Source organism: Zonotrichia leucophrys, chromosome 6 (assembly GCF_028769735.1).
Source record: "Zonotrichia leucophrys gambelii isolate GWCS_2022_RI chromosome 6, RI_Zleu_2.0, whole genome shotgun sequence".
NCBI lineage: Eukaryota > Metazoa > Chordata > Aves > Passeriformes > Passerellidae > Zonotrichia > Zonotrichia leucophrys.
The window spans coordinates 25542021-25567630 of NC_088176.1; the positions used below are offsets into that span (position 1 = coordinate 25542021).

The 25610-nt window shown below is 38.7% G+C and overlaps 1 protein-coding gene across 7 annotated transcripts in view; it reads left to right on the forward strand.

The window, feature by feature from the left end:
• NRG3 (neuregulin 3) overlaps positions 1–25610 on the forward strand; it is a 501669-nt gene that overhangs the window by 415638 nt on the left and 60421 nt on the right. For all 7 annotated transcript variants that reach the window (XM_064717135.1, XM_064717136.1, XM_064717133.1 and 4 more), the window contains one exon: positions 16067–16093. In XM_064717135.1, the coding sequence (XP_064573205.1) occupies positions 16067–16093 (27 nt within the window). The remainder of the gene's footprint in view (positions 1–16066; positions 16094–25610) is intronic.

A 25610-nucleotide genomic window follows, 5' to 3' on the forward strand; every position in this document is an offset into this window, starting at 1 on the left:
CTTATGCTCTCAAAGCTCCTTTTAGTATTTGTGTTCAATAGTTCAACATGCCCTTTAAGAAATAAGTTTGCTTGATTTTCTAGTCTTTCATGTAAATCTCCATTCTGCATCATCTGTTGAAATAAAGCTTTGTGTCTGTTGCATATAATTATAACATTAGTTTTTGACCCAAGGGTTTAGCCAGAACTGAACCTTCTGTGAAATTAGCAGTTAGAAAAACAAGCTGGCAATAATACTTGAATATCTTTGATGCTATTATGTTTGCAAAAGAAGGAGCAAATTCTTCTGTCTGAGCAGAAGGAACTTATTCACAACTGCAGCACTAAGGCTGCCAGAGAGGTGCCTTTATCACCATTTTTTCCTAGGCTCATACTCTGTCATATTGATCTCACTCTCCCCATAAGTGAAAAAAACAACCAGAATAGTTTTCTAACCCGTTTGTCTGCTTTTTTTTTTTTTTTTTTTTTTTAATGTGCCATATATCTGAGCTAAAATATAACACTTTATTTAATCTGGTCATTTTAAAAAAGTCTATTAACGTCACCAAATCTTACAGTTGTGCTCTCAGATGGGCAAAATATCTCTCATTTCTAAATATCTGTGTCACTGCTGATTGATTTCCTTAATACACTTTGCACAGCTGTAGCAAATTACTTTTTTTTTTTCCTAACTCGCACTTTATGCTTGTAAATGCTCTTGAAAAATCACTGAGAGCTGTGTGGAAGCTGCTATTGTAATAATTGTAACCAGTTGTATAAAATTATGCTGTCATGCTGTCTTTTCCAATTAAACTTATAACATTTTTGTATGGGATTTAAAAATCTATATAGTAAATTGGAGGGAATGGGTCCTTGACATTTCTATTAAAAGGGAAATTATATTTCTTCATGGCATAACTTGGGGAAAAAAAAAATGTAAGCAGCCAGCCTTTTTTTTCCAAGATGAAAATGCACTAAAATACACCATTTAACAGTGGAGTGCAGGCCAGAACAACTGCAAGGATTGTACCTTTCCATCACAAGTAGCATCATTCTCAGCTGCATTGAGCACTCCCTTGAAGGGAAGGACCAGCACACGGAGCTGTGATGTGCTGTGTGTGCTGGTACCAGCACCTCCTGCTGCCCCGAGTGGCTTCAGTTTTGCTTTCTTTGCATTCCAGGGGAGAATGGGGCAGTGGCTGCTGTCCATTCTCATGTCTAACATCTCTGCTGTTCCCCTTGAAGCAGGGGTGAGGTCATGGCAGAGCAGAGCATCCTGACTCTGAAACTTTAGCAACCCCTTAAAATGCCACTGCCACCCTTCTCCTGCTAGCATGTGTAAAAAACTGGGAAGCCATGTCCCATGTGTGGGATTTTATACAAAAATAAACAGGGGCACAAAGAGAGACCAGGCTGAATTCAATGGCCATGGGCAGAGAAAGCACAACCTTGGAAAAGCAGTGAATGAGATCCAAAGCTGTAGAGTCCTGTAACATTAACTTAGCTGAGATGGATGCTAATTAATCTCATTCATCTTACTCATCATGGTGGAGTTTGATTTGTAGTATTATTCCTATGGTTACTTTTCCCTTGTAGTCTAGATGTGTTTTATTTAGTAGTGTCCAGTTAGATGTGGTGTATTTTTAGTGTATGTATTTCATAGAAATAACCTGCTCTCCCCATCCCCATTCTGGGGATGTCCGAAGGCAGGAACTCGAAGAATGATATCTAGTTTGCTCAAGAGAGAAACATTTATCCTCAAAATGGCAATTTCTTAAGAAAATGTTTATAAACAATGTAAGTGTTTTGTTTTGGTTTACTTGGTTATTTTGCCCTGCAGTGTGTTTAATTTTGTTAAAAGCAGTCTAATGGGCTGTAAGAAAATGAAAATGTGCAATTGCAGAGCAGCTAATCAGGCTCCATCACAGTGACACTGACTTCAAGTCAGGCAGGCTAGGGCTGTTTGTCTTTTTTTATGGCATTGTCATTTCTGTCTGTCTTCAGACACTTACTAGAGATTCGTATATGACTCTATCACTGACTGAGATTATCTTCTAGAAAGAAGGTTCATGTTGCAGGCCTCAACTCATATTCATTCTTCAGCAAGCATTTCTTCAGGTATTGTGATTGTTGTCAGGCAAGTATTCACCAGCTCCTGTGTAATTACTCTGCATATATTTAAAGATGCTGCAGTTGCAGACTGAACAGGAAAGAGAAGTCAGCGAGACATCAAAATTTCTATTGTAAGTTGTCCAAGCATTTAAACAGCATTAGAAAAAATAACTAAAAGAAAAGAAAGAGAGAGAAATAAAAATGTATTTGTGTATAATGTCTGTGTTTAGCACCTACACAAAAGACAGAGAAAAGCACAGCATATGACTGAATTTCTTGTGTGACTACGTGTGTACGTAACCTGTAATTACCGCAATGTGATTTTTTAAAAGTTGCTTTCAGAAGTGCAATCTTAAGTCCTCTGTCTTGAGTTTTATATTCCTTTCTAAAGCCAAAATATTTTTATTCTAAAAGTTGTTCCTCACTGCAGATCTCGGTTATAGGAAAGAGTTAGATTTTAACCTGTTTTCATTTACTTTATCTGTAAGTTGTCACGCAAATATGACGGGAACACATTTTCTCCATTACATTCTCTCTGGTTTATAATTTGAGATAAAATCTATTTAGTTGGGGAGACATTTCCTTCATAGGCAGAAGGGATTTAAGGAAAATCTCTGGCTTCATTGTGACGGTTTGGAGTGCCAGCCAGGAGAGTCCTTGCTGCTCCTCTTTGGGTGAACTTGCACTTTTTAGGGCAGACCTGGTGTTCTGTACCATGAGGATCTGACTCAAGGGCTCTATCATAGCTTGTTACCTCCTTCATGTTGGTAATGGATGGAGGGATTTGGTTTGTGTCTGGTGATTCTCACAGCACCTATAGGTACATGATATATTTTTGGCTCTTTTACGATTCTGTATTTTATAGGAATGTAGGAAGGAGTGGTGGAAGGAGTGATCAGGTTTTTTTAAAAAATATTTGAATGCCATTCTTGGAGTGAAATATTGCTGATCCAGTACAGTAATTGATAGATGTTCCAATGCCTGTCAGGAAATTGCAGCTCTATGGAATGATGGCCTGGGAAATATGTCAGAGATGTCATTGGGTCTGTAAATACGCCAAGTGGATAAACATAAAGGAAATACAAGAATGATTGAAGCTGAAAGATAATGTTTGGGCAAGAATGAATGGGTTTAAGTTGGTGCTGTATAAATTTAGACTGAAAACCAAAGGAAAATTCTTACATATTAGAAAAAGCAGGTTTTGCACCTGGGAGCTTAAGATGGCTTTAAGGCCTCAGATGGACAGCATAATGTGATCCTACAGGTGGCTCAGATGAGCTGCCTTCTGCAGTTGCTGGATCTCCAAAGAAATTTCCCCATGAGAGTACAGCCTCCAGCTGTTGGTGCCCTGCGAGCTTTCTGCTAATGCAGCTGTTTGGCAAAAATGGGAGTAGACATCTCAGAAAAATGGAGCAAATATATATAAATATATATAAAGATATATAATATATATATATATAAGTATATATGAATGGAGCAAATGTATGTGTCTGAGAGCTGACCTGAAGCACCTGGCAGGAGCAGACACAGCAGTGTCAGGGAAGAACCAGCTGCAGGAGCACAAGGTGTTGCAGGACTGTGATAATTCATGTGTGTCTGTGCTTCCATGCACCAATAGCTGAGTGCAGGTGTTCCTGCTGCAGCCTGGCTGAACGTGGGAATGTGAGGCTTGGGGCAGGAATCACTTGTCCCCACTATCTAGATGTTACCCCAAAGAAATAAAATTTTCAAGAGTGCTTAAGAGGTATGAGTCTGAGATGACTGGTTGCCAATTTGAAAGTGACTTTAACTTTGTTTTACAACTGTAAAGGCATTGACATCTTTTACAAAGGTATTTAGCTGCTGAAGTTTGTTTTTAATCATATGTTAAGCTCTCTTTTCTGTTTTATTTAAGGGAAGAGAATCTCTAATCCTCAATGGGAAGGCATTTGACAAATGAAAAATAGAGCTGGTTTTTCAGTTTAAAATTTTCTTGAAAGTACACAGCTGCAGAACAAAGGAGGGGACAGCAGTTTGCAATGGACAATTGTTTTCCTTTGAGGGAACAGTGTTGCTGCTGCTTGAAAATCTCTGATATTACAAGCTACTGAATTCTTCACAAACATGTCTGGAGAAAAATCTTTGTTTTTATCTGCATAGTAGGCAAAGGTAATGGTTTTATAGTAAAGCAGGAAATTTGCTTTTTCATTGGTGCTGGGGTGTTTACTGATCCATTATAAAGCTGCTCAGAAATGTAAATACCTGTTTCTGCAGCTGCTGCTGTTGCCATCTTAAGCAGCAGTACAGTCCCTTGTTTCACACTGATTTCAGACCATATTTGAATTAATGGACTGAGGAAGCAATAGGATGAGATTGTTGTTCTGTACAGCAGTCTGGGGTAAAGGACTGCTGCTGGTAAATGTGGTGAGTGGAGCAGCTGACTGGGAAGATCTGCAGCCAGAGTCCCACAAAATACAGATAACAGAGATAATGGCACAGCCTTGCAGCTCCTTGGAAAGGCAATATTTCTTCTTCTTTGAATATTCTGGAAAAGGGAGGATTTGGATCAGTAGAATATTCTAGAGCACTGTTTTCTGCTGTTTTCTGACCCAGCCATGTTCCAAAGCAAAAGTACCTTGGCAATCTGATTGATGAACTTGGTTGGAGTGACGCAGGGGGAATCCACTCACTGAACACCAACCTTGGGCTGCCTGCCTGGCATCTCCTTGCCATTGTAAGGGGACTTGACTTTCTTACTGATTATAACACCTTTGTATCCCTTTCACAACCCTGCCACTAGTGAAACAGTAAAAGAGATGTGTAACTAGAGAAAAAAGAGGTAATAGCTGGACTTCCTGATTTTGAAACCATACACAGGCAAAATAAAATTTTGAAAAAAAAAAAAAAAATTGATGACACTTTAGCACACTCAGTTTCCCAGATCTTGCTGTGAAACCATAGTTTTCATCTCAGGTCAGCAGCAATTCTGCTTCAGTGGGGTTTGGAGCAGAGACTGGAAAATTGTGCTGCTAAACTTTGACACCTTTTCCCCATCCTTTAGGTTAATTTTCCTGCTGATCTTATTCGCTACCTGAAATTGCAGCCCTCAAGTATAAATCCCAGCAGAAGTGTGTCTCTGTCTCTTTTCCCTTCACATATTGAGCTTTGTGTGCATATTACAGTGTGTTTCACACCTCTATGACTATTTCCTCTGTAATGATGCCATTGTAGAAAATAGAGATTTTTCATGGAGGATTCCAGCACAGCAGCCATGGTCTTGTCAATTGTGAGGTCACTTGCCAGTTTTGCCTCAATCTAGCAGGCTAAGTTGGCAGATAAAATGCAAGTCCATTTAGCCCACTTTAGTGTCAATGTAACTGTATTCTGAAATGAATGAATTCACAATGCAGTTTCATCTAAGGAAAATAAAATAAAAATGTCCATAGGTAGTAGGATTTCTTGTTTTCCTTCTGAAATGTTGATATATTATCTATTTCTCTTGTAATTTGAAAGCATTTTCTTCTTTTTGGGTCCCATACACCTTTGGTTTTCTGACTTCTTAAGAAGATAAGATCTTTCAGTACAGTATCCTGTGCTTCTGCTAGAAATAGCTTGTAGTGTTTCCTAGAGATTTGCTCAAACTGTGAAGGAAGGTGCAGAAGGTGCAGAGATGGAGCCAGACATGGAAAAGGAGAGCTCTTCTTTCTACATCAATGGTTTGTAAAAATTGAATAGCCCTAATAGGAGTTAAAAGATGTGACTGCAGCTCATAACTTAGTTCTGAGCAAATTCCTACTGATTTGAAACAAACCACAAAAAAAAAAAAAAAAGAAAAAAAGAAATCTACGAATCAGGTTGTATTATTTTATTTTATTTCCATTTCCTAGACTATCCTAGAAAACTAATTTGCTTGCTGACACATCCAGTTTGTTGCAGTGGAAAAGAATACAGACTTTCCTTTTGCCTTGCTTTTGTTTGTCAAAATAATTTATGCCCTAGTAGTAAGGTCTTATAAGGGAAACATTGTATTCCTCAATACTCTTAAGATCTAATTCAGAGTAAGGTAAAGTGTCTCAAACCTGGAAAGGAAAAGATCTTTGATGGGGGAATGTTCTCTGAGATTTATTGGGAACTATTAAATTCTTTGAGGCACCTTAAAGTTTGTGGAAAGGAGATGAAACATGAAGAAGGAAAACAAGTGCCCTTTGATCATCTGAAGGTCAGGTTTTACTGAGGCATCTCATGGGAGACAGGTCATAGCAGCTCTTTCGGTCTTCTGTGAAGTCCTAAGTTGCACATTCATCTAAGCCACTTTGCCTAGATTTAAATAGTAGTTTGTGTTTATGAAGGTGGTAGCATGAATTTCTCCCTTTTGCTCCTTTTTGCCCCATGCTGGTCTGTGTGGGTGCTGCAGTAGTGGTGAGCTGGCCTGGGTGTCACTGCCTGTGCTGCAGGCACCAGCACGAGGCTCCATCCTGGTGGTTCTGGCTTGCATCTGCTCTCTGCACAGGCAATTCATTTGTTTGAATGGCTCTGAGAGAGCAGTTACACTCCAGGAGTTTAATATTTCTGTATATGGGGCCCTTTGGCACCATTCTCACATTACATGCCTAACAATTAATTGCAGTGCATCCCCATATACAAATGAGGGCAAACAGCAGCTTTCATTTTGCTGCTCACTGTAGGTGATTCTGGGTTGTGTGCACATCATGCACTTTTGTTCCAATATGCTATTTTTTATAGCTGGTGATAGCTGCTAATGATTCTTTTTATCACAACCCTGTCTGCTTTAAATCTCATGGATGAGTCATATTGTTCATGCCCAACATTAAGGATTTCAGACCACCTTTGTTATGGGTATTTATAGTAGTTAATGTTCTAATGTAGTCATGGTAGTAAAGGATTTGAACCCTTAACAGTGTTCAAACAGAGAAGCAGTTAAGTAATTTTCCCATTGTTTCCTCCATATCTGAAGTCATAAATTCATGGCTTGCATCTAAAATTACACAAGATGCCCAGAGGAAAATCTGAGGAAAATCATTTCTTGCCATTCATTTTTGCTGTTACTTGGTTGTTTACATTATTAGCTAATCACTTGTAAGCAGAATATATTTCTATAAGCAAGGCAGGATAGGCATGGCAAAAAGCCATGATTGCATTTGCATGACTGCCTGGTATGGGACATTATTTATCGCACTTTCTGTGGGTCATAAACACACATTGATCTGATGCTGTCAGGATGTGTGTGTCAACACCCATGGTCAAATAGAATGGCATCATTTGCAGCTCCAGGTAGGAGAGACATAATTTCCTTGGTGCCTTGATACCTCAGCTCTGTAGCTTTCACATCTCAAAAAAAAAAAATCAGTATCTCACCTGAAAAATCTGTCATTTCTGACACAGCGCTCTGTGCACTGCAGAGCTTTGTCCAAGTCACAGTGCTTCCCATCAGGCCTGCCTTGCTATTGATTAGCTTGAACAAATCATCCTCAGATGTCAAGAAAACATTTTGGCTTAGAGGAAAACAGAGCTCTTCTGTTCCCATCTTCTGATGGGGGCTTGATGTCATAAACAAGCTGACAATTGCCAGTGTATTTCGATTAGGACTGCTCATACAGTGCACCAACCTCAAAGGACTGAGTTTGGCAAAGGCACCTGGTAAGGGACTTTAGAGAGCACTCAGATTGGAGTACTGAAGCAGTCTGTCCTTCAAGGAGCCTTTTTATGAATCTGAAAACACTCTATGGCAAAATATTCACCTGATGTGTCTGTGTTTATTCACCAGCTTTAAATAAAATGTTTCTATAGAATCACAAGGTGTCTTGATAGAAATTTTTCAGTTAGCAAAAAGAAACCAAAAATGTAGTTTCTCTAGCACTAATACATACCTGAGTTTTTTTCTCTGTAATGTTTAGCACCACATAGAGCATGAATGCAGAGCCAGCTGTGCTGTGTGTGTGCATGGCTTGCACACTGTGATGACAAGCAAAGGTGCAGCAGCTTTTCAAAAGAAACCACAATGCTGCAGTTGAGTTATAAAATTATTAGAGGGGCTTAGCATTGAGAAAAGGAGAGGTGTGCCCAGGTCAGTTCCTTGCTATACATTTTGTAGGCATGGGAGAATTGCACAGTAATGGGAGTATTTTTGTGCACTGTCATTCTGTGTTTCCTCCCTTGAATCATAAGAGATGTTGGCAAAAGACTGTGTTTTCTGATAAAGCTCACTGAATAGTCTTTAAAGCTTTCAAGTATGTATCCCTGTGAAATTAAAAGGAATAACAAATAGAGGTGATTCTGCTCTTCTTCCTAACCAAATAGGGCAGATCTACATAGCTGAGAAGAATCTCTTTCAGATCAAACGCTTTTAAGCATCCCACACTTGTGGGTTGCTTATCTGCAGCTGGATCTGAGGCATAAAGGCACTTCCATGCCTGGTTTCCTAGAGAAAGGACTCAGTAAATTTGGAAGAGCGTTGGTGGTTTTGGTGTTAAACTTGTGATGGTTCAGGAGGGTGAGTTGAGAGACTCCTGACATGCAGAAATACTTTCCCATAAGACAGTAAATTTGATAAAAAAAATGATAAAATTATGATTAAAACTTCATACTCTTGTATTGTCTTCTGAGCCTGTAGCACAGAACTGCTGGAAATGAGACTCAGTAATGCAATAGCTTAGACCATGTGTGAAAAGAATGTGCAGAGTAATTGGAGTAAGCTTAAGTAATTCTCTTTCCTCATCCTAAGTAATTTAATATGAGGCAACATAAGAAACTGTACAGCAAATAGAGTTGTTAGTGTCGAAATTGGATTCCTAAAGAAAAGTAGATCCCCAAGTCATCATACACAAAACCCAGCATCTTTCTAAAAGGTCTGAGTCCTACATCTCTGAGTGTCTCGAGGTCTTTGCTGCAAATCTCAGACCAGCTAACTAGGCAACAAAGTGTGGATATCAATAAATATGTCAGCATCCCTGTCCTTGGAGATCTACAGTGCACAGCTTCTAAAACCTCAACTTAATATTCTAAAATCTTGGTGTAAATACCTGCACTCTGCTTCTGCCTGTTTGTTTTTTGATGGCAGTAGACCTAAATTACTTGAAACATTAGGGAATAAGGCTGTGGCTTGTTTTTATTCTCACAAAATTATGTACATTCCTTATCCTGAAGTTGAAGAAAGTAATTAGTTTTAAGAAATTGACAAAACCTACGGAATTTTCTATGCCTTTAGAGAGCAGTAAACAGGATTGCATCTGAAACATTTTCTTGTAGTAGGCAAGTGAAGGACAGCTTAATGATCTGTGGAAGGAATAAAGTAACATTTAGCGTGAAAAATGTTTATTAAATGTCACATGTTCATAAGATGAGGGAGCTATTAGCAATCCATTTAATGTTTCTGTGAGGCTGGTTATATTTTACAGACCCATATTACCAAACACCCATTTGGAAATAATAGTGTGAAAATCCCTATAGGAATTTCTAAGAAATTCATAGGCTTATCCCACTTTAACAGACATTTTGTGTCAGTTATTTAACCAGAACAGGATTTTTTCACCTACAGAATACTGCAGTCAAGTGAAATATTTTACACCTATGACAAGATAAATAATCTAATTCATACACTTGGTTCCAAAAACTTTCCAGATCACATGTTTTGGAAGTAATAAATGTGCTTTTTGGGTTTTGACAGTAAAAATGATTCCCTTTCCCTCTCCTATTTAGCTTTATGAGACCTTGTAGCAACATAGCTGGGAAAGAACCATTTTTGCCAGTCTAGAGGCATTTCCAAGGGACTCTGCACTACCAATCATGCCAATTGCTACCGAAATTCAGTGGAACTGCTTAATGACTGAGAACATCTAAGCCCAACACAGATAAATGCATTTAATCCCATTTCCAGCATTCCTGCAGATAAAGGCAGGTCCATGTGCAGCAGCAGCAGCGTGATGCCTCTGTGCAGACCTGGAGCAGGATTTCAGGCAGGACAAGTCTGGGCTCTGCAGGAATCTTTGTGTTAATGAAATGACACGGATGGATAGAAGAATGTATTTATCCATAGCCCAGTTCTCCCAGTGGTTCCTCAGTTGTGACAGTGCTGCAGTCACCTGCCATGCAGTTGAGACTGTGGGACAAATGCAGTCATTGTCATTTCTGCTGTGGAAGCCCAGGAAAAGAATTCAGAGTTGTATAAGTAGGTCACACAGCTGCATCAGTGTTCTGTCTTTGTGTGGTCCTTGGCACAATCAGAAAACCTGGTGTGTGGGATTGGCCTTTTAGATGGGAATGTAAAGTGGATGTAGTGTGTGGAGCCGGGAAGGGCAGGGGTGTGAAAGAAACTTTACAGGAGATATGAGAGGCTTTGGTAACATAAAAACAAAATTACATATTTTGCAATTACAGTGCTAACACGGGTTTGCTGATCTGTCAAAACTGCATAATATCAGAGAAACCTTGATTTTTCTGGCAGTATTTATCAGACTGACTGGTTATAGTAGCTTATGCTGGTGTCAGTAATCAAGTAACCAGACTGAAATGTGCAATGTTTACTGCAGGCCCGCGTGCCGGGGGAGGCTGATCTGACTGTGATCACACAGGTTTATCATTCCCACATATATTTAGAGCAAACCTCATAAATAATCTTGTCACCATCAGCTATGAGGTCTATCAGGCAGCTTCATTTGCATTTGACACTTTTCATAGAAAACAGGATTACATTTTTAGCAAATACAGTAAGAAAGCATCTCCCAGTTGTCTGAGTGGAGACAAAGTGTTTGGTGTGGACATCCTGTTTATTTGCTGGTACTCTGGGATGAATTAAAGTCCTTGTATGTGTTGAACACTTGTGTTGATTTATGAAGGCTAAGAAAATCAGTAAAAGTATGTCCCAATACAGCAGCAGCATTTAATATCTACCTGCTTCCTCATCTCATTGCTGAAAAAATGGGTTATTGAGGGAGAAATAAAACTGCTGCATTTGTCTCACACCTGATGATAAACATTTTGGCCTGAATCTGATAAAGTTCTTAAATACATTCTGCAGGTAGGTGCTTAATAAGCTTAAAAATATAATATCAATAGGCTGCTCACTGATTTGAAATTAGACATGTTTATTTCTTCTGCTGAATTTATAGCTATAGTAGTAAAAATTAATCAGCACTGATTTACAGTATTGTGAATATCAGTACAGATTGCTTATGCTGCTTGGTGAGACTGAGTCATTTCCATTAATATCGAACATAGTGCCTCAAAGAGAAGTAGCTTATTTTATTAGCTGCAGAGGTAATTTAAGATCTTAAAAATTAATTGAAAAGAGACAAGCTTAATCCTCTGAGTCTGCATGCTGCAGGTGAGGCAAATAGTTGGAGTTTCCAAGTTATCTTGAACCTGAATGTGGGAGCATTGCTATTATTTATTTACAGAAGCTTGAAACAGTCCTTCCACTTCTGCAGTGAAAATCACAGCCACAGGCTTTAGTCATTCACAGGAAAATAAAATCAATAGTTTATTCCATTATTCAGCACTGTGTATAATTTGTATAACAAGAAGCTTTAATAGATGTTTTTCAAGTTTTCATTGGTTATGGAATTGATAGTGGGTGAGGGGATCCTATGGACCCCTCCTAGGCTGTATTATAAATCTTTCCACAGCCACACAAATACTCATAGCAAGCCTAGGGTTTTTTCCCTCCTTTGTATTTTTTTTTTTCTTTACAAATACATGGATAAAGCAATTAAGTTTTACATTTTGTCGTAAGTATTTGTTTTTGTACATTGAGGACTTCAAGGACTTAACTGCATCTATGCAGATTTGGAGTGTAAATGTTATTTCATTGTTTACACTGAGAATTTAGCAGATTGTGAAATTCCTTCTATAGATTTGTTGCCTTCTTTCTAAGTTGTTGTCATTTCTTTAACTGTGATTTGTCATTTCATCAAAAACAGACCAAGTACCTTGTAAGGGATGTATGGATGTATGATTTTCATTATTGTGTCTAGACATAGATGGAGTAAATTACCAAAATATTCTGTATACTTACTATTACACCAGTTAACTTGTAGTGAATAGCCTACCTGTTGCCAGGGAAATTTTTAATCTGGAAAAATTTTAGTAGTCCTGTTTATCAGAGAGGGTAAAAGGAAGGTCCAGGTATTAGCTGATTCAAGATCATTCTCAGGATTTAGTCTGATCCATTTTTAAATGTCTCAGAGAGGGAAGTTTCTGCCATGTGTTTCAGTGAAGATATTTTAAAAATCAGTGGTTGAATTAATGTGATTTTATGACTCTGGTTCCCCTGAACAGCTTCAATCAATTTTCCAACCCCACCAAACATTTTGAAGAGTACTTTTGTGTAAATTAATTACAGAAACTAATTATTAGAATCTCTCTGAAGCAAACAGTGAAATCAAATGTTGTGCTCTTTAATAACTCAGATTTAAAAATACATTATTACATGCTGTTGTTTTTTTCTTTTTGATATTAAAAAAAAGCCCAACAAAACAACCAAACTCAGAGCATTGGTCAGTTTACCCATGAGGAGAGAATATAGAGGCAAGGAACCCTTCCTACTGAATAGACAAATCCCTTGTCCCATTATCTGTGTGCTCACATGCAAAATGTAGCACCAAAAAGAATATGCTTCAAAGAAACCTGTAGTTTCATATATATATATATATATATATATATATATATATATATATCAGTAACTGATTATGGTTTTTGCTTCATTAGATATACAAATAGGCTGATAACCATGTGCTGCCAAACATTATAAAGCACAATGGATAAGAGAACAGCAGTTTATCTTTAGGCAGTGTCCCAATTGACCTGCTTTATGAATGGCAGGATTTTCCTTTATGTCAGACCAAGTTTTATTGGTCTAATATTAAAAGTAGAATTTAGTCCTGTTCCTTCCTGACAGATAATCTGTTCAGAGTACTTGAGCTGTCCCAAGGTAGCTCCCAGCACATTATCATGTTGCATTTTGTGGTCAAGACAATCATCTACCAAGGACAATTTAACAACTCTTATGAGTTTATTTGAAGCGATAAATTTCATTTGCAGAGGAAAATACTTTGCTGTTGCTCTGATTTCCTAAAGTTGTCTTTATGCCAAAGTCACCTTGTCCTTAGAAAGGGTAAAAATGTCTGTAGAGGTTTATAATAGATACTTTCATGTCCATGATTTTTCAGTTAGATTTACATGTTGAGTTTATATTTCTGTTCATAGTGTTAATATGACTAAGAAAAAAGCTGCAGCAAACCACAATCCAGACACAGGGCAGTGTGTTGTTTTGTGGAGCACTAATAAATTTGCAGTCACTAATGGATTAATTTATTTTCTCTTGTCCTCGTTATCAAGTATTCACAGGTGTGTTTGTATTTAGCCAGTCTAAATTAAAAGGGCTTTAATACTAGCAACACATTACCATAGTGCCAGGACCACAAGGCACAGTATTTTTCCCACATCAACATGAAAATGGAGAAATACTGATAAAATAAAAAATAAAAGTGAATAATCTTCCTATCTGAGAAATATATTAGTTTCTAAGAACATAGCAATACCAGAAAGAAAGAAGAAACCACAATAACAAAAGTAAAATACAGTCACATTATTTGGTTAATGACCCCATCTTGTGGAGCAGCACCCACGCTTCAGCACATTTATAGCTCTCATATGCATTTTTTTTCTACCAGAGTCCATTTGCTGACAATGAATTAGTTGGCATTGCATTTGCTGTGTCCAGGGAAGTGCTGTGCAGGCTGTTCATCACCAGGGCTGCACAGCAATAGAACAGTTCTTTGTCGCACCATGAATTGCAGGGTCAATACTTCACATTTTAGTGTTTGGTTCAGTCTCAGGTCACCACAACAGCTCACATCCCCCACCAGACCTGCTGGGAGAGTTTCTTGCTGTTGGTAGGAGGGGAGAAAGCCATCTCCAAAGCTGGAGCCTGCAGAGTCACTGATTTGCACCACAGCAGTGCCAGTGAGAGCATTCACTGGTGCCTGGTCACCAAGGGGCAGTGATGGCCATTACCAGTGCCAGGGTGTGCTGATCTGCCAGAGTTACCTTGCTGTTGTACCTTGCACATTTCCTTGCTTTCTGTTCCCAAAGAGCTGCTCACAGGGCTTGCTGAACTACTGCTTGATCGGCAGCTTGGATATTTTATTGTAAAGGTTTATCCCACTGGACATCCTTTTATCGTAATCTGGGGAAATCAGCTTTGTCAGCAGTATATAGTGTGCTGGTTGCTGAAGTTGTGTGCACATGAGATATTAAAAATAAATCACCTGATATGTTTCCACACTTTCCAGCTGAACATGTTTCCCAGGAAGGTTCCATATATCCTTGATTCTCACCTAAGTATAAGCCACTCAAATATGAACTGAAATGCCTTTTTTCATCCTTTTAAAGGAAAAGTATTTTTTGTATCTATTTTTTGAGGAAGTGATTTTTAACCATGTTGGTAAACTCAAAAGGAGAATTGTAGGTTGCAAATGGAAAACAAGTAGAGAAGGTGCATAGCCACGTTAGCAAAGAAGAAATTTTTTTTCAGCTGTTGTACATAGACTTAAGATGATGATGCTATATGGTCTTCCTCCATGTGTCAATATCTTTAGTTCCTTGGAGACCAGATTATGGTGCTTTGGTCTCTGCTGTCTGTTTTTAAAGTAAGGAATTTTCTACTGCATTTTGATCTGATTTACAGAAGGAATCAAAGGTGTGAATTGCATGTAGATAACGTTTGCAGATTTCACAGGTACAGAAAATTAGGGAAAAAAGCTACAAATCTTTGTAAATATAATATGTTTGATGCACTTTTCATATATCTTATGCTTTTATAAGAACTCCATTCCACATCCCTGTCAAATGTGCTAGGGATGTTTGTAAATTATATTTGTATGTGAGTGCAGGAATACAGATTAGAAGATCATTATATGGAATACATATATGCATGGTTTTGAGTTATGTATTTTCAAAAGGAAAGATTCATTTGTCACTAAACTTGCATAATGTGCCTTCCCTAACACCATGCTAACAAGGTGTTTATGCCATACACCATCATCTTGTGTTCTTTACTTTTGGGGTACATGAAAATAAAGCGTGGAGCTTATCAGCTGTTCTATAAATTTGTATGCTAAGTGAACTGAGCAAGCTGATGCTCAGTGCCTTCCTCTGGGTGGATTGAAAGGGTGCAAAAGGTGAAGAATTCCCAGCATTTTCAACAGAAACCCAAATATTCCATAATCTCATCACAGGTACCAGAGTTGTCAATAAAATGAAGTGTTTAAACTAACTCTTGGTTTATGTTGGAAAATCTTTTAGCTTTGCTATGTAGTTTTTAGAGGACTCTAATACATTATGTAAAATAAGAACCCTGAAATGTTTAGAAATCCATGTGATAACTCAATGTTCTAAAAATGTTAAGGTTTTTGCTTCAGTTTGGGATATCTTGAAATTATTGCATGCTGTCTGTTGATGGCCAGGTTGGGAAGGTGGCTTCCCTTTGCTGCTGTTGGATTTTGTTGTGCAGCAGAGAGCAGGCAGGAGTCACGTTGGGTGCAAGTGCTGAGGTGAGAGCTGCCAAACTCAGTGAAAGCCTTCCATTCATCTCTTCAGGTTTTGGTCCCTGTCAGAGAAAAGGAAAGGAAAATCCTTGTCTAACTAAGGACAGTGGTGAGCAGGTTGAGAGAGGAGTTCCAGGAGGATGGGAAAATGAAATCTCTTTAGGTAGCTGCCTTGAACATAAAGTCAAATATAAGGGCATTCATTTCCTATCCCAAATGCACATCTCTTCATGTGACAGCTGAGTGCCCTAAACTCCACCTTAGGATTGCCTTTGAGGGTCAGAGCTGTGCCTTTGTTTTGGACCTGTACCCACACAGTGGGCCCTGACCCCACATGTTCTGCAGCGCTGCCATATCAAAATCAATTTATATTTTACTGTTTCTAACATTTCTGTTTCTTTTCTCTTTTTCTTTTACATGCTTTCGTGAGTATAGCAGACCATTTAGGAATTGAATTCATGGGTAAGTTTTACCTTCTCTTCCTTTCAATTGCTGAGATTTATCTTGTTTCCTTAGTCCAAAGAACATGGAAGTTAATGGGAAGGCTCCCGTGACCTCCACCACTGGGTTTTGGACTGAGTTCTTTTATACTTGCCAATTGCATTTGAAATTATATGAAGGTTTAATTTTTTCTCTTTTCCACTGCTATGGATCTTAAAACCTACATAATGATGTTTTACTATTTCATTGGTATTTAATGAAACATAACATAAAGGTTATGTGACCATATAATCTTGAGGAATAGTATTTTATATGTGATTTTAGGGTAGAGTTACTAACTTTTTCATGTAGATGAAAGTAAATTTTAAATCAGATTTTTTTTTTGTTAAGAATTTGTTGGTAATTTCAATATTAATAAGGTTTAATAAGAAACATCTTATTAAATATAACTCAAATCAGAGAAATGCTTTTAAGAAAAGAGTTAAAAATCCATCATTCTATGAAAAAAGTTAAATTGGTTAGAAAAAAAGCTAAAAATGGAGTGAATAATTTCTCCTTACAATTTTGGAAAGGACGATAACATTCTGTTGGCTCAGCTGCAGCTCTGTGATGTGTTCATAGCCTGATGGAATGACAGGCTTAACAGATCACCTCTCAGCTGGTGATCTTCAGGCTTCAGGAAGCTGAGATCCATCTTTAACAGAGTTAGTGGTCCTTTGTGTAAGAACAGCTTGCATAAACCATTAAATATGAATGAAAACACTGTAATAAAAAGCATGCAATTTCCTACTGAAATCACAAAATAGTTACTTTTAATATGCTCTTTCCCCATGCTAAGTTTTACTTGACTTTTTTAGATTTTATAATTAAGAGCCTCATAACCTATCAATTTTAAGTTCCAGCATGGGGATTTTGTTGACCACTTAAGTATAAATTGCCAAGAACCCAGTAAGGTGATGAATATTAACTGCATGGCAGGCTACAGGAGCAAAGGTGCCAGCAGGTTTTGGGATTTTGTCCTCCTGCTTTTGGGTTTGTGCCATCCTTGGGCACTGTTCTCTCTGGGGAGCTGGTTCATGAGGCCCAGAAGTTTTGTGTTTCACTTCACCTTGTGTGAGGCTTGTGAAGGGCCAGTGGAATCAATGCAAGTGTCTTCAGAGACTTATTGGACAGGCACAGCTGGGCAATGGTTACTTGAAATGCTCTGCAGATATCCTGCTTTTCCTGCTTAGCTTCAATTGTGAGCAGCAGTCTTGAGGCACACAAGTTGAAGGACAAGCATTTATGTAAAAGAGGATAAGGAGTATAGAGACATGGGATGCTTTGAGTGAACCTTTCTGTAAGAAGCAGGAAAGTGCAACCCAAGAGGCAAAGCTGAATTATTTTAATTTTATTTTGAGACTTTCAGTTTCCTCTCTTTTTTTTAAGACATTTCTTTAAGGCATGAACTAAAGCCAATCCCTGAAATCCTGGCTCAGAACAGTCCTCTCAGATTTTTTTATTTAATATTGGAGCAGATCCTGATGGCATAAAAACTAATGAAATCTTGTATCTCAAGCCTGAAAATATTATGACAGCAGCCTAAAATGATGCTTGAAGTTGTTTTCTCTGGGCTAGAAAAATGCAAGTTCTGGAATCATATGCAGAAGTGAAATGCTTGTGCTTCTTAAATCCTCTTCTGGTCTTCATGAAGATTTACTTAGGAAATGAAAGCATGCATGGAATCATTGCTGTATCTGTAGCAAATCCACAGCCTGTGCAGAAAGTTCAGATGACAATGTGCTCATCAAATTAGGGGCACTTCTGTAAAGCCTCTACTTCTGGACTGTAGAAAATAATGACAATTAATGCAAAGAGTGTTTTCTAGCTAGAAAAAAACATCAATGTAGAGACAGTGCTGAACTTGTTTTGTTTGTATGTAATCCAGAGAACACTCTTGTTTTCATAGCACTTGTGGGCTCAGTTGCCTTAGAAATTCCATTTTCATCATCATCTTACAGAAATTTTGTTTGAAAACCATATAAACCATTTAAGTTGGATTGCCAGGGCCGGCTGAATTCCTTCCATGGTAGCTAAAGCTGAAACCTCATGTCAGTGGGAACATCTGTCTGTAGAGGTGTCCGGGGGGACAGATGAAATGTGCACTGAAACTACACCCCTACTTTAGTGTACAAGGAAGGTAGATAAGTCTGGGGTTTTGGGTTTTTTTTTTTTTTTTTTTTTGCTAAACTCTCAAGGATCAGTGGAGTGTATATACATAGCCAGTCCTTTTACTGTCCTGTTAGGAAGCTGTAGTCCATGAATTAATTTGTGTATCCTGTTGTGAACCAATTGGTGCTGTTTTCCCCTACAAGTTCCATGGCAGCCCATTCCAGTGCTCAATAGAGGCAGTGCCTGTTGCTTTTCCCTTGATTTGGTTGAAATCTCTGTGCTGAGGACCCTTCTCTCACAAACGGTGCTTTGGGAACAAGAATTATGCATTCATAATTTTGTGTTAACCTTGCTCATGGTCTCACACCCCTTTTCCTGTCTGGGTCTTGTCAAGTTTGTGTTCCATACAATATTCCATATTGTGCATTCCAAAACTTGAATACCTGTTACTTTAATATTGCTGCTGATATTGATCTGCACTGGCTGTTTCTTTGTATGGATAACAGAGACAAAGAAAGGCATATTGATGTGGCAAATCTGTTTTAAAATGTTGTAAATGTAGCAATTAATGTATGGTTCTGATGTATTCATGTGCAGCACCACCTGAATTAAATGAAAGCCAAGTATGTGGTCAAGGGACATTATGGCCTTAAAGTTGTGGATTGAAATATTGTCATCAGTGGTCCAGCTTTATGAAACTTCTGGTGATAAAGAAATGGTTTATACTTTCTAGTACATCAAATCCAAAAAGAAAAAAGGCTTGTGTTTGATTGTCACTTGATTCAATATCCATCTCTGCTGCAATCTCCTGGACAGGCTTTGGGCAAGGTCGTTTAATCTGTCTGTGCTTCAGATTCTCAGTTGCAGTAAGTTTTTTCAGGCTTTCTGAATTTAGATTCCTCAGCTCTCAGGGGGCTATCTTTCAGTACCACAGAAACTATTTCTTCCTTGTGAGGGGGTGCAGACTTGGCTGTGTCCTCTCCCCATCTCACACAGGAGCAGAGCGCTGTGAGGAGAGCACCCAGCAGCTCACCTGCTCTGCTCTGGTGCCCTGTGTCTCACCTGCGAGGATACATGCAATTTTATGCACATTCCAACACGAAAGTTAGGAAAAGTTGTCACCATGGTCCTACAAACTGGAAACATGAGCAGCATTAACAATTCTGTGTCAATGGGAAGCAGGCTGGTGGTTGGTAATGCGTATGTGAGCAAGAGATTGTTAAAAAAAAAAAAAATCAAAAGAAGCAGCTGTTATACTTTTATACAATGAAAAAACTGAGTGATGTATCATTAGCATTAGAGAGCATGGGGTTACAAGTATCTACAGCTTATAATAATTTTGTTTACCCAAGTGGTTAACTGCACTTCAGGGCCGAATGGTTTACCTTTCTGGTGAAAATGTTGTTGATGAGGGAAAATATCTGTGACATGGTCACTTTGGAGCAAGAGGTAGCAGCTGAAAGCTGCTGTGGAACACTGGCCTGCTGCATGTTCTCCAGCTGCAGAGTGAAATTGTTACCTGAGAGTCACCTGTGGATGTTGTGAGCTGCAAGCGAGTGCCTGAGACAAGGAGTTGCCTTTTCAACTCATTTCTTACACTGAGGATAAGTGCAGTTAAGGTGTGCTAAGGCATGAAACACAAAGGTGAGTATTAGAATAACCTGCTACAACACAGGAACAAACATGACTGTTTCTGCAAGTTGGCTACACCAACTCTGATGATCCAGAATGCTGATCTTTTATGCTGTAACAGTAATTTATGGTGGATACAGGTAGAAATAAAATGCTCCAATAAAGTGCAATAGCCACTGCAATTTTTGATGGAAATACAGACATAACATGAAGTAGTCTTCATCCTTGGGTTCCTTACCAGTTAACCCAGTATCAGTGGTGTAAACAATTCTGGTGTGATAATCTCAATCTCCCCATGCATTACAGAAAATATAGCAGTTGTTATATACAGTCACTACTTTTAATTTGTTTATTCTTAAGTCTTAAACAGAAAGTTAATTTTTTTTTCCTTAGAACTACTCATCTTTTCTGGAAAAATCAGGAGCTTCACTGAAGTCAATGCAGTAACTGAATTCAATGGAGTATGAATGGTATATAATATCTTGTAAGTGCTGAATCATTAAATAGCATTTAATTGAGCAGAGTAATAAAGTAACTCAAGAATGGGCTCCTATTAAACTTTATATATCTCCTTGCCATGACTACAATGTGAAATGTATTCTGTTTTCTGTAGTCTGAGCAGCTGTTAACAGTGGAGAAGGTGGTGCATGCTGTATTTTCACTGTGCCTATTCTTGCTGCCTCCTCATTGTGCTAAGGTGATGTCAGACTCTGGGAATACCTGCTCCAGTTAACCAGATTGACTCAGTGGCCTTGTGTCACACACTGTGACTGATGCATTCTGATTTTTACAAACTGCAGAAGTTGGTTTTGCTGATGGGTATGATAACCAATAGTGCAACAACTTAGTATTTTTCCAGTATGCCAGAAATAAAAAGGCAGAGTTCATTAGTCCTTGCACAGCTCAAAAACTGGAAACCTGGATTCTTTCCTCTGAAACTCAATGTTTTGCAGTAGCAACCAGAAAATTATAATAAATAACCAGTGTGTGCATGGATGGTCCTTACCTTTGTTACCATTTAGAAGCTCTTATCTGTTATAAAACGCTGTAATGCTCCAGTCCTTGCTGGAAGAGAGGATGAATGAACATTCCTTGAATTACATGACCAAAAGTGTGTGTGTTCTAAAGGATATATGTTTAAAAAATAAATTAATTTCAGTTTGCCCTGTATTCCTTTTAATAATATAAAGCAGGTAGATCTTTTGCTGATAATATGGCCCACTGACTGTTTTATGCACAACATCTTATTAGAGATTCTGTTCACAATCATCCCCCAGAACTATGAGACCATATCTTTCTAATAATTATATTTGTTAGTAATTGATTAATAATTGTTATTAATCAATAAGTATTTAAATTATTTAATCTGTACTGTGTTGGTAAATTTCTGAAGACCTAAGAAGGGCTACTCTGGTAGCCATTGATACTTGCAATGTTTTCTACCATCATTATCACTGCTCCTTGAATCCCTTTGTTCTTCGTCCTGCCTCGAATTTTCATTACCTCCTTCTGGCTTTTATCTTTTCAAACTCACTAAAGGCTTTGCTCTTGGGACCTCATCTTTCAGTTTGCCTTATGAAATACCTGTCCTTTTTAAGTATGCTGCAAAATAACAATAGCATCCTGAGGCATTAAATGGATTTAGACCCTCAGCATTTTCCGTGGGATTCACTTAGCTGGGAAGAAGAGTCATTTATCATCTCTAGGGGAAAGAGATGTGAGCAGCAGAGGAGAGAGTTCTGCAGGAACAGCTGATGCCTGAGTGCTGTGAGAGCAGTGGATGGAGCAGAGGCTCCTCAGGGGCTGCAGGAAGCTCTGCCAGTGGTTGTATCTGTTTAGGAGAACATATCTCCTAAATTAAAGTCACCACGCATCTGGCGCATAAGTTGCAGGCTGCCTCACATCTTGGCTCAGTTTAGGGCATATGGTTCTAGTTTAGTTGAGAGGGAAAGATTTTTACCTAAATGTTTTGTAACCTATCTACCATCTTGGTTTGGTGCTGCCATCTTTACTTTTCTTGGTATATCATTTTTCCAAGTTATCTGCACTTTCTGTATTGGCAGTGAACTGGGTTGGATTAACTTGCATTATTTTTAAAAGGTTTACTGTGTGGTGAACTTGTGTGTGTCATTAATTGCTTATTGTGTTGCTCTGTCAAAATAGTAATTCTGTGAACTGTGTGGATAAAATAATTTTAATATATATAACTTACTCTGGTAACCTTCCCCAGTATTTGGTTTCTGCTGCTCTCTCTAACTGAATGCCTGATCATTTGTGGTAAAACTTACAGAAATTTTAAAAATACAAACTGATAACAAGGTGCACTGACAAGTTGGGAAAGCCAGAGCTGGTCTGGGTTTCTCTGTTTTCCTGGGGTCTGGGTTGGGAGGAGAAAGTTGCATTAGGTGAGGTCTGTACCAGGCTGTAAAAGGGGTTGTGCATCGTCCCTAATGATACTTAAGGAATGTTACTCTGTCACTCCCAAGGTGAATGTGGACTGAGTTCCACTCTGTGCTGATTGGGGGACACTAATAAGGTCCAAGTGTTACCTGTGGGTTTAAAAAGAAAAGAATTTGTAAAGCCTGAAAAATGGAAGTTGTGTACAAGCCTCCAGGTAAGTTTCCATGTACCTCCTAGTGCCAGGTACAAACCTCTTCTTCATCATGCCAGCCTCAAAATCCTTGGCACCTCAGGGAGAAGGAGCTTCCAGCTGGATTTCAGCTGAGGATACAGCATCTCACCTGCTCACAGAGGGGCTTTGCTGTGTCCTGTCTCTACTTAGACATACTATGTGTACATTCTGGTTGGGATTGGGCATGTGCCCTGGGTTCCTGCACCGCTGGTGTGCCTCGGAGTGAAACACTTTTTATCATGAAATACAGGTAATTAGATGGCTTCAACACTGAGCAGACAGCTGTGTATTTAAATGTGACCTTATACCCAGTCAGTCTCATAACCTGCATTTTGAATATGGTATTTAGGTAAATGCTGTGCTGAGCCTGAGGAATTGTTAAAAGTGACACCACGGTATGCTAATGCAATTAGATGACTTGCAGTGCTGAGGTTTGGCCTTAGTTTGGGCTCAGGTGCACTTTAACCAGATGCAAAAATATGTAGACAGTAACTTGTACACTGCTGAAACAAGGCTGGCAGGGCAAAGGTGAGGTCCTCGTGTCAAAGGTGGTGCTACAGACAGCTGCCACAAGATCTGCCAGTGGCACTTCATGTTTCCAGTAGAGGGAGGACTGGGAGGAGGCTTCAAAGCAGTGAGTACCATCTGGACATGTCTGTGAGAACTGTTGGTTGGGATGGGGGGGATTTGTTGTTAGTACAAGGTTGCTCACTGTGTGTTGAGGTTATCTTGGCACAGGAGGAGAGGCTGCAAACCTCTGATCTGGACCATGTTTGTGCAGCCACAGTGAATCAGGGCTGCTTTGCCCTTTTGCTGCTTGGAGGTGCTGCCTAGATGTCAAGTCTCACTCCGTAAATGATGCAAGGATTTGGGAAGCAGAACGTAAGTACCTCCATAGATGTTCCATGGCACTGGTGCTCTTGTAATGTGTACTACACTTGTATAGAAAAATCAGTGCTTTTGACAGTGAACTAAATCTCTTTCTGTCCTTCTGTGTCCTGCCTAGAATGAGTAGAGATGGTGTCCTGCCAGTAATTGCTGGAAGCAGAGGAGAAGGGTAAGCAGTGTGGGAAAATTGGCACTGTGCTGTGCAGAGCACTAAGTTATTGTTTCATGAGCTGCCTTTTCTCTTCTTTTGTAGGAGCTGTAGGATATTGGCACGTGGAGAAGCACAGAGATATTCCTACTCTGGCTGACAGTTTCTAATAAAGATATTTTTATCGTAATTGAAAATTGTCTCATGATCATTTCCTGTTCCAATCTGCATTGGTTTTTCCTCGTTTCAAGCATGATTCTGCTGAAAAACACTCTGTCCAGTGGCCCAGGGTATCTGCTGGTGTTGCTTCAGACTTAACAGCCAACAATTATCTGGGACACGAGCGTGGGCAGCACAAAAGGAAGAGGGAAAAACAAATCCTGTGTATGAGAGTGCAGGTGGTGTTCTTGTATGCTCAGTTCTTAACAACAGTGGAAATGATCTCAGAGTTGCTTGTAAACTGTTACATTGAGATGACAAATGGACTTTTTTGTTTACCACTGGTGGCTTTTCTTCTTTGGGTGGTTAAATAAATCACCATGAGGTACTTTCATTTACTGTGGGTCCAGATCCTTTTGGAACATGTTCATGTAATTTACTCACTGCATTTATATCTATTGTATGAGTCTTCCTGTAATTATCATATGAATTAATATGATCTTTTTACTTTTGTGCTGAGTTAATTATGTACTACTCCATGCCTACTTTACCAAGTAAACTCTATTGTAATATAGTTTTACTCTATGGTTATTTTTTATGTCTCTTGATAATTTTGCCTTTCACATTCAAATAGAAAATAAAAAATAGAAATACAAAAATAACCTGGTAATGGAGGAGCACAAAATGGGACAGTATATTAGTTCTCAGCAGAATTAACTAAAACAATTTAAGTCTTCACTGTTCAATGGTGAAATACAAAGTAACAGAAAAGAGCCGGATAAAGTTAATAAGAGCAAGCAGTTTACAGAGGAGATGAAAGTCAGAGACAAAGAAGTTTTTGCCATTGAGTGCATTACTACTTCTATTAGTAGCTTCCCAGAGCTTGCTGTTAATTACCAGGTGTCTGAGTTGTTTCCTCATTGAAATAATGACCGTGGTCACCCAAAGCTCAAGGTTTTGAGTAATGCAAGGAGCACAGGGTGAAGGCAGCTCATGCATGGCCGTAGGGCAGGGCTGGGCTGCCTGCCCAAGCCTGGCCTCCCTCCTGCTCTTCCAGCCCTTCCCAGTCTCTGTGCCATGGGATAAAGTTCTTCAGTGCTATGAAGACTTGGGTATCTCAGTGCAAGCCAAGAGTGTTTAAAATTGATGCCTACAAAGGCTTTGTGTGTTTTTAGATGATAGGTGACTGTATATTTTGAGAATTGTGGTTGGACTTAATAAGAGTTACTTCTGTGTTGCTCTTGGATTCTGACTAAAACACATGGAAGTCAGTGGATATTTTGGTATCATGTATGTTATTTCTAATATAATGTGGAGAACCTAAAATCAGGATCCTGTGTGTGACTGGACTGACATCTGAAGTGAGCCTGTCCTTTTCCTGATTGGCTCCAAATTGCCTAAATCTAAAAAACTAGATAAATCTCAACAGTAGTTACAAAATTGAGTATGCACAAGTAATTTGGTGCAATTGTGCAAAACTAGTAGTATCTTTGTTCCTCTCTTGAACTTCCATTCACCTTCTCCCAACCTTTTATCCTTTTATCTTTTGTACCTTCCTGATTTTTTTTTTTTTAATGTACTTCTGGGGACTTTCTTTTTGTGTTAGTTTTATAAATCTACTATCTACTGATCAATGAACTTGCTCTGTTTAAGTGTGTTGCTGTTTACAGCAGTGACTACAAATCAGTAGTATCACAAACTGCTCTATTTAGCTTTAATGGAGAGTACAGCATGCACACACTGAAGCTTTACTCATTTGTTATCATAATGCCCTCTCCTGTACCCAGAAGTAATGCAGCATTTGAAAAATGGAAATCACAATGTACACTAACTTTACCAGCTCATAAAATATGAATGCTCAGAAAATGAATACAGCAGTGTTAAATACAGTTAATCAGCTTTAGAAAAACAAAAATACGTACTTATCA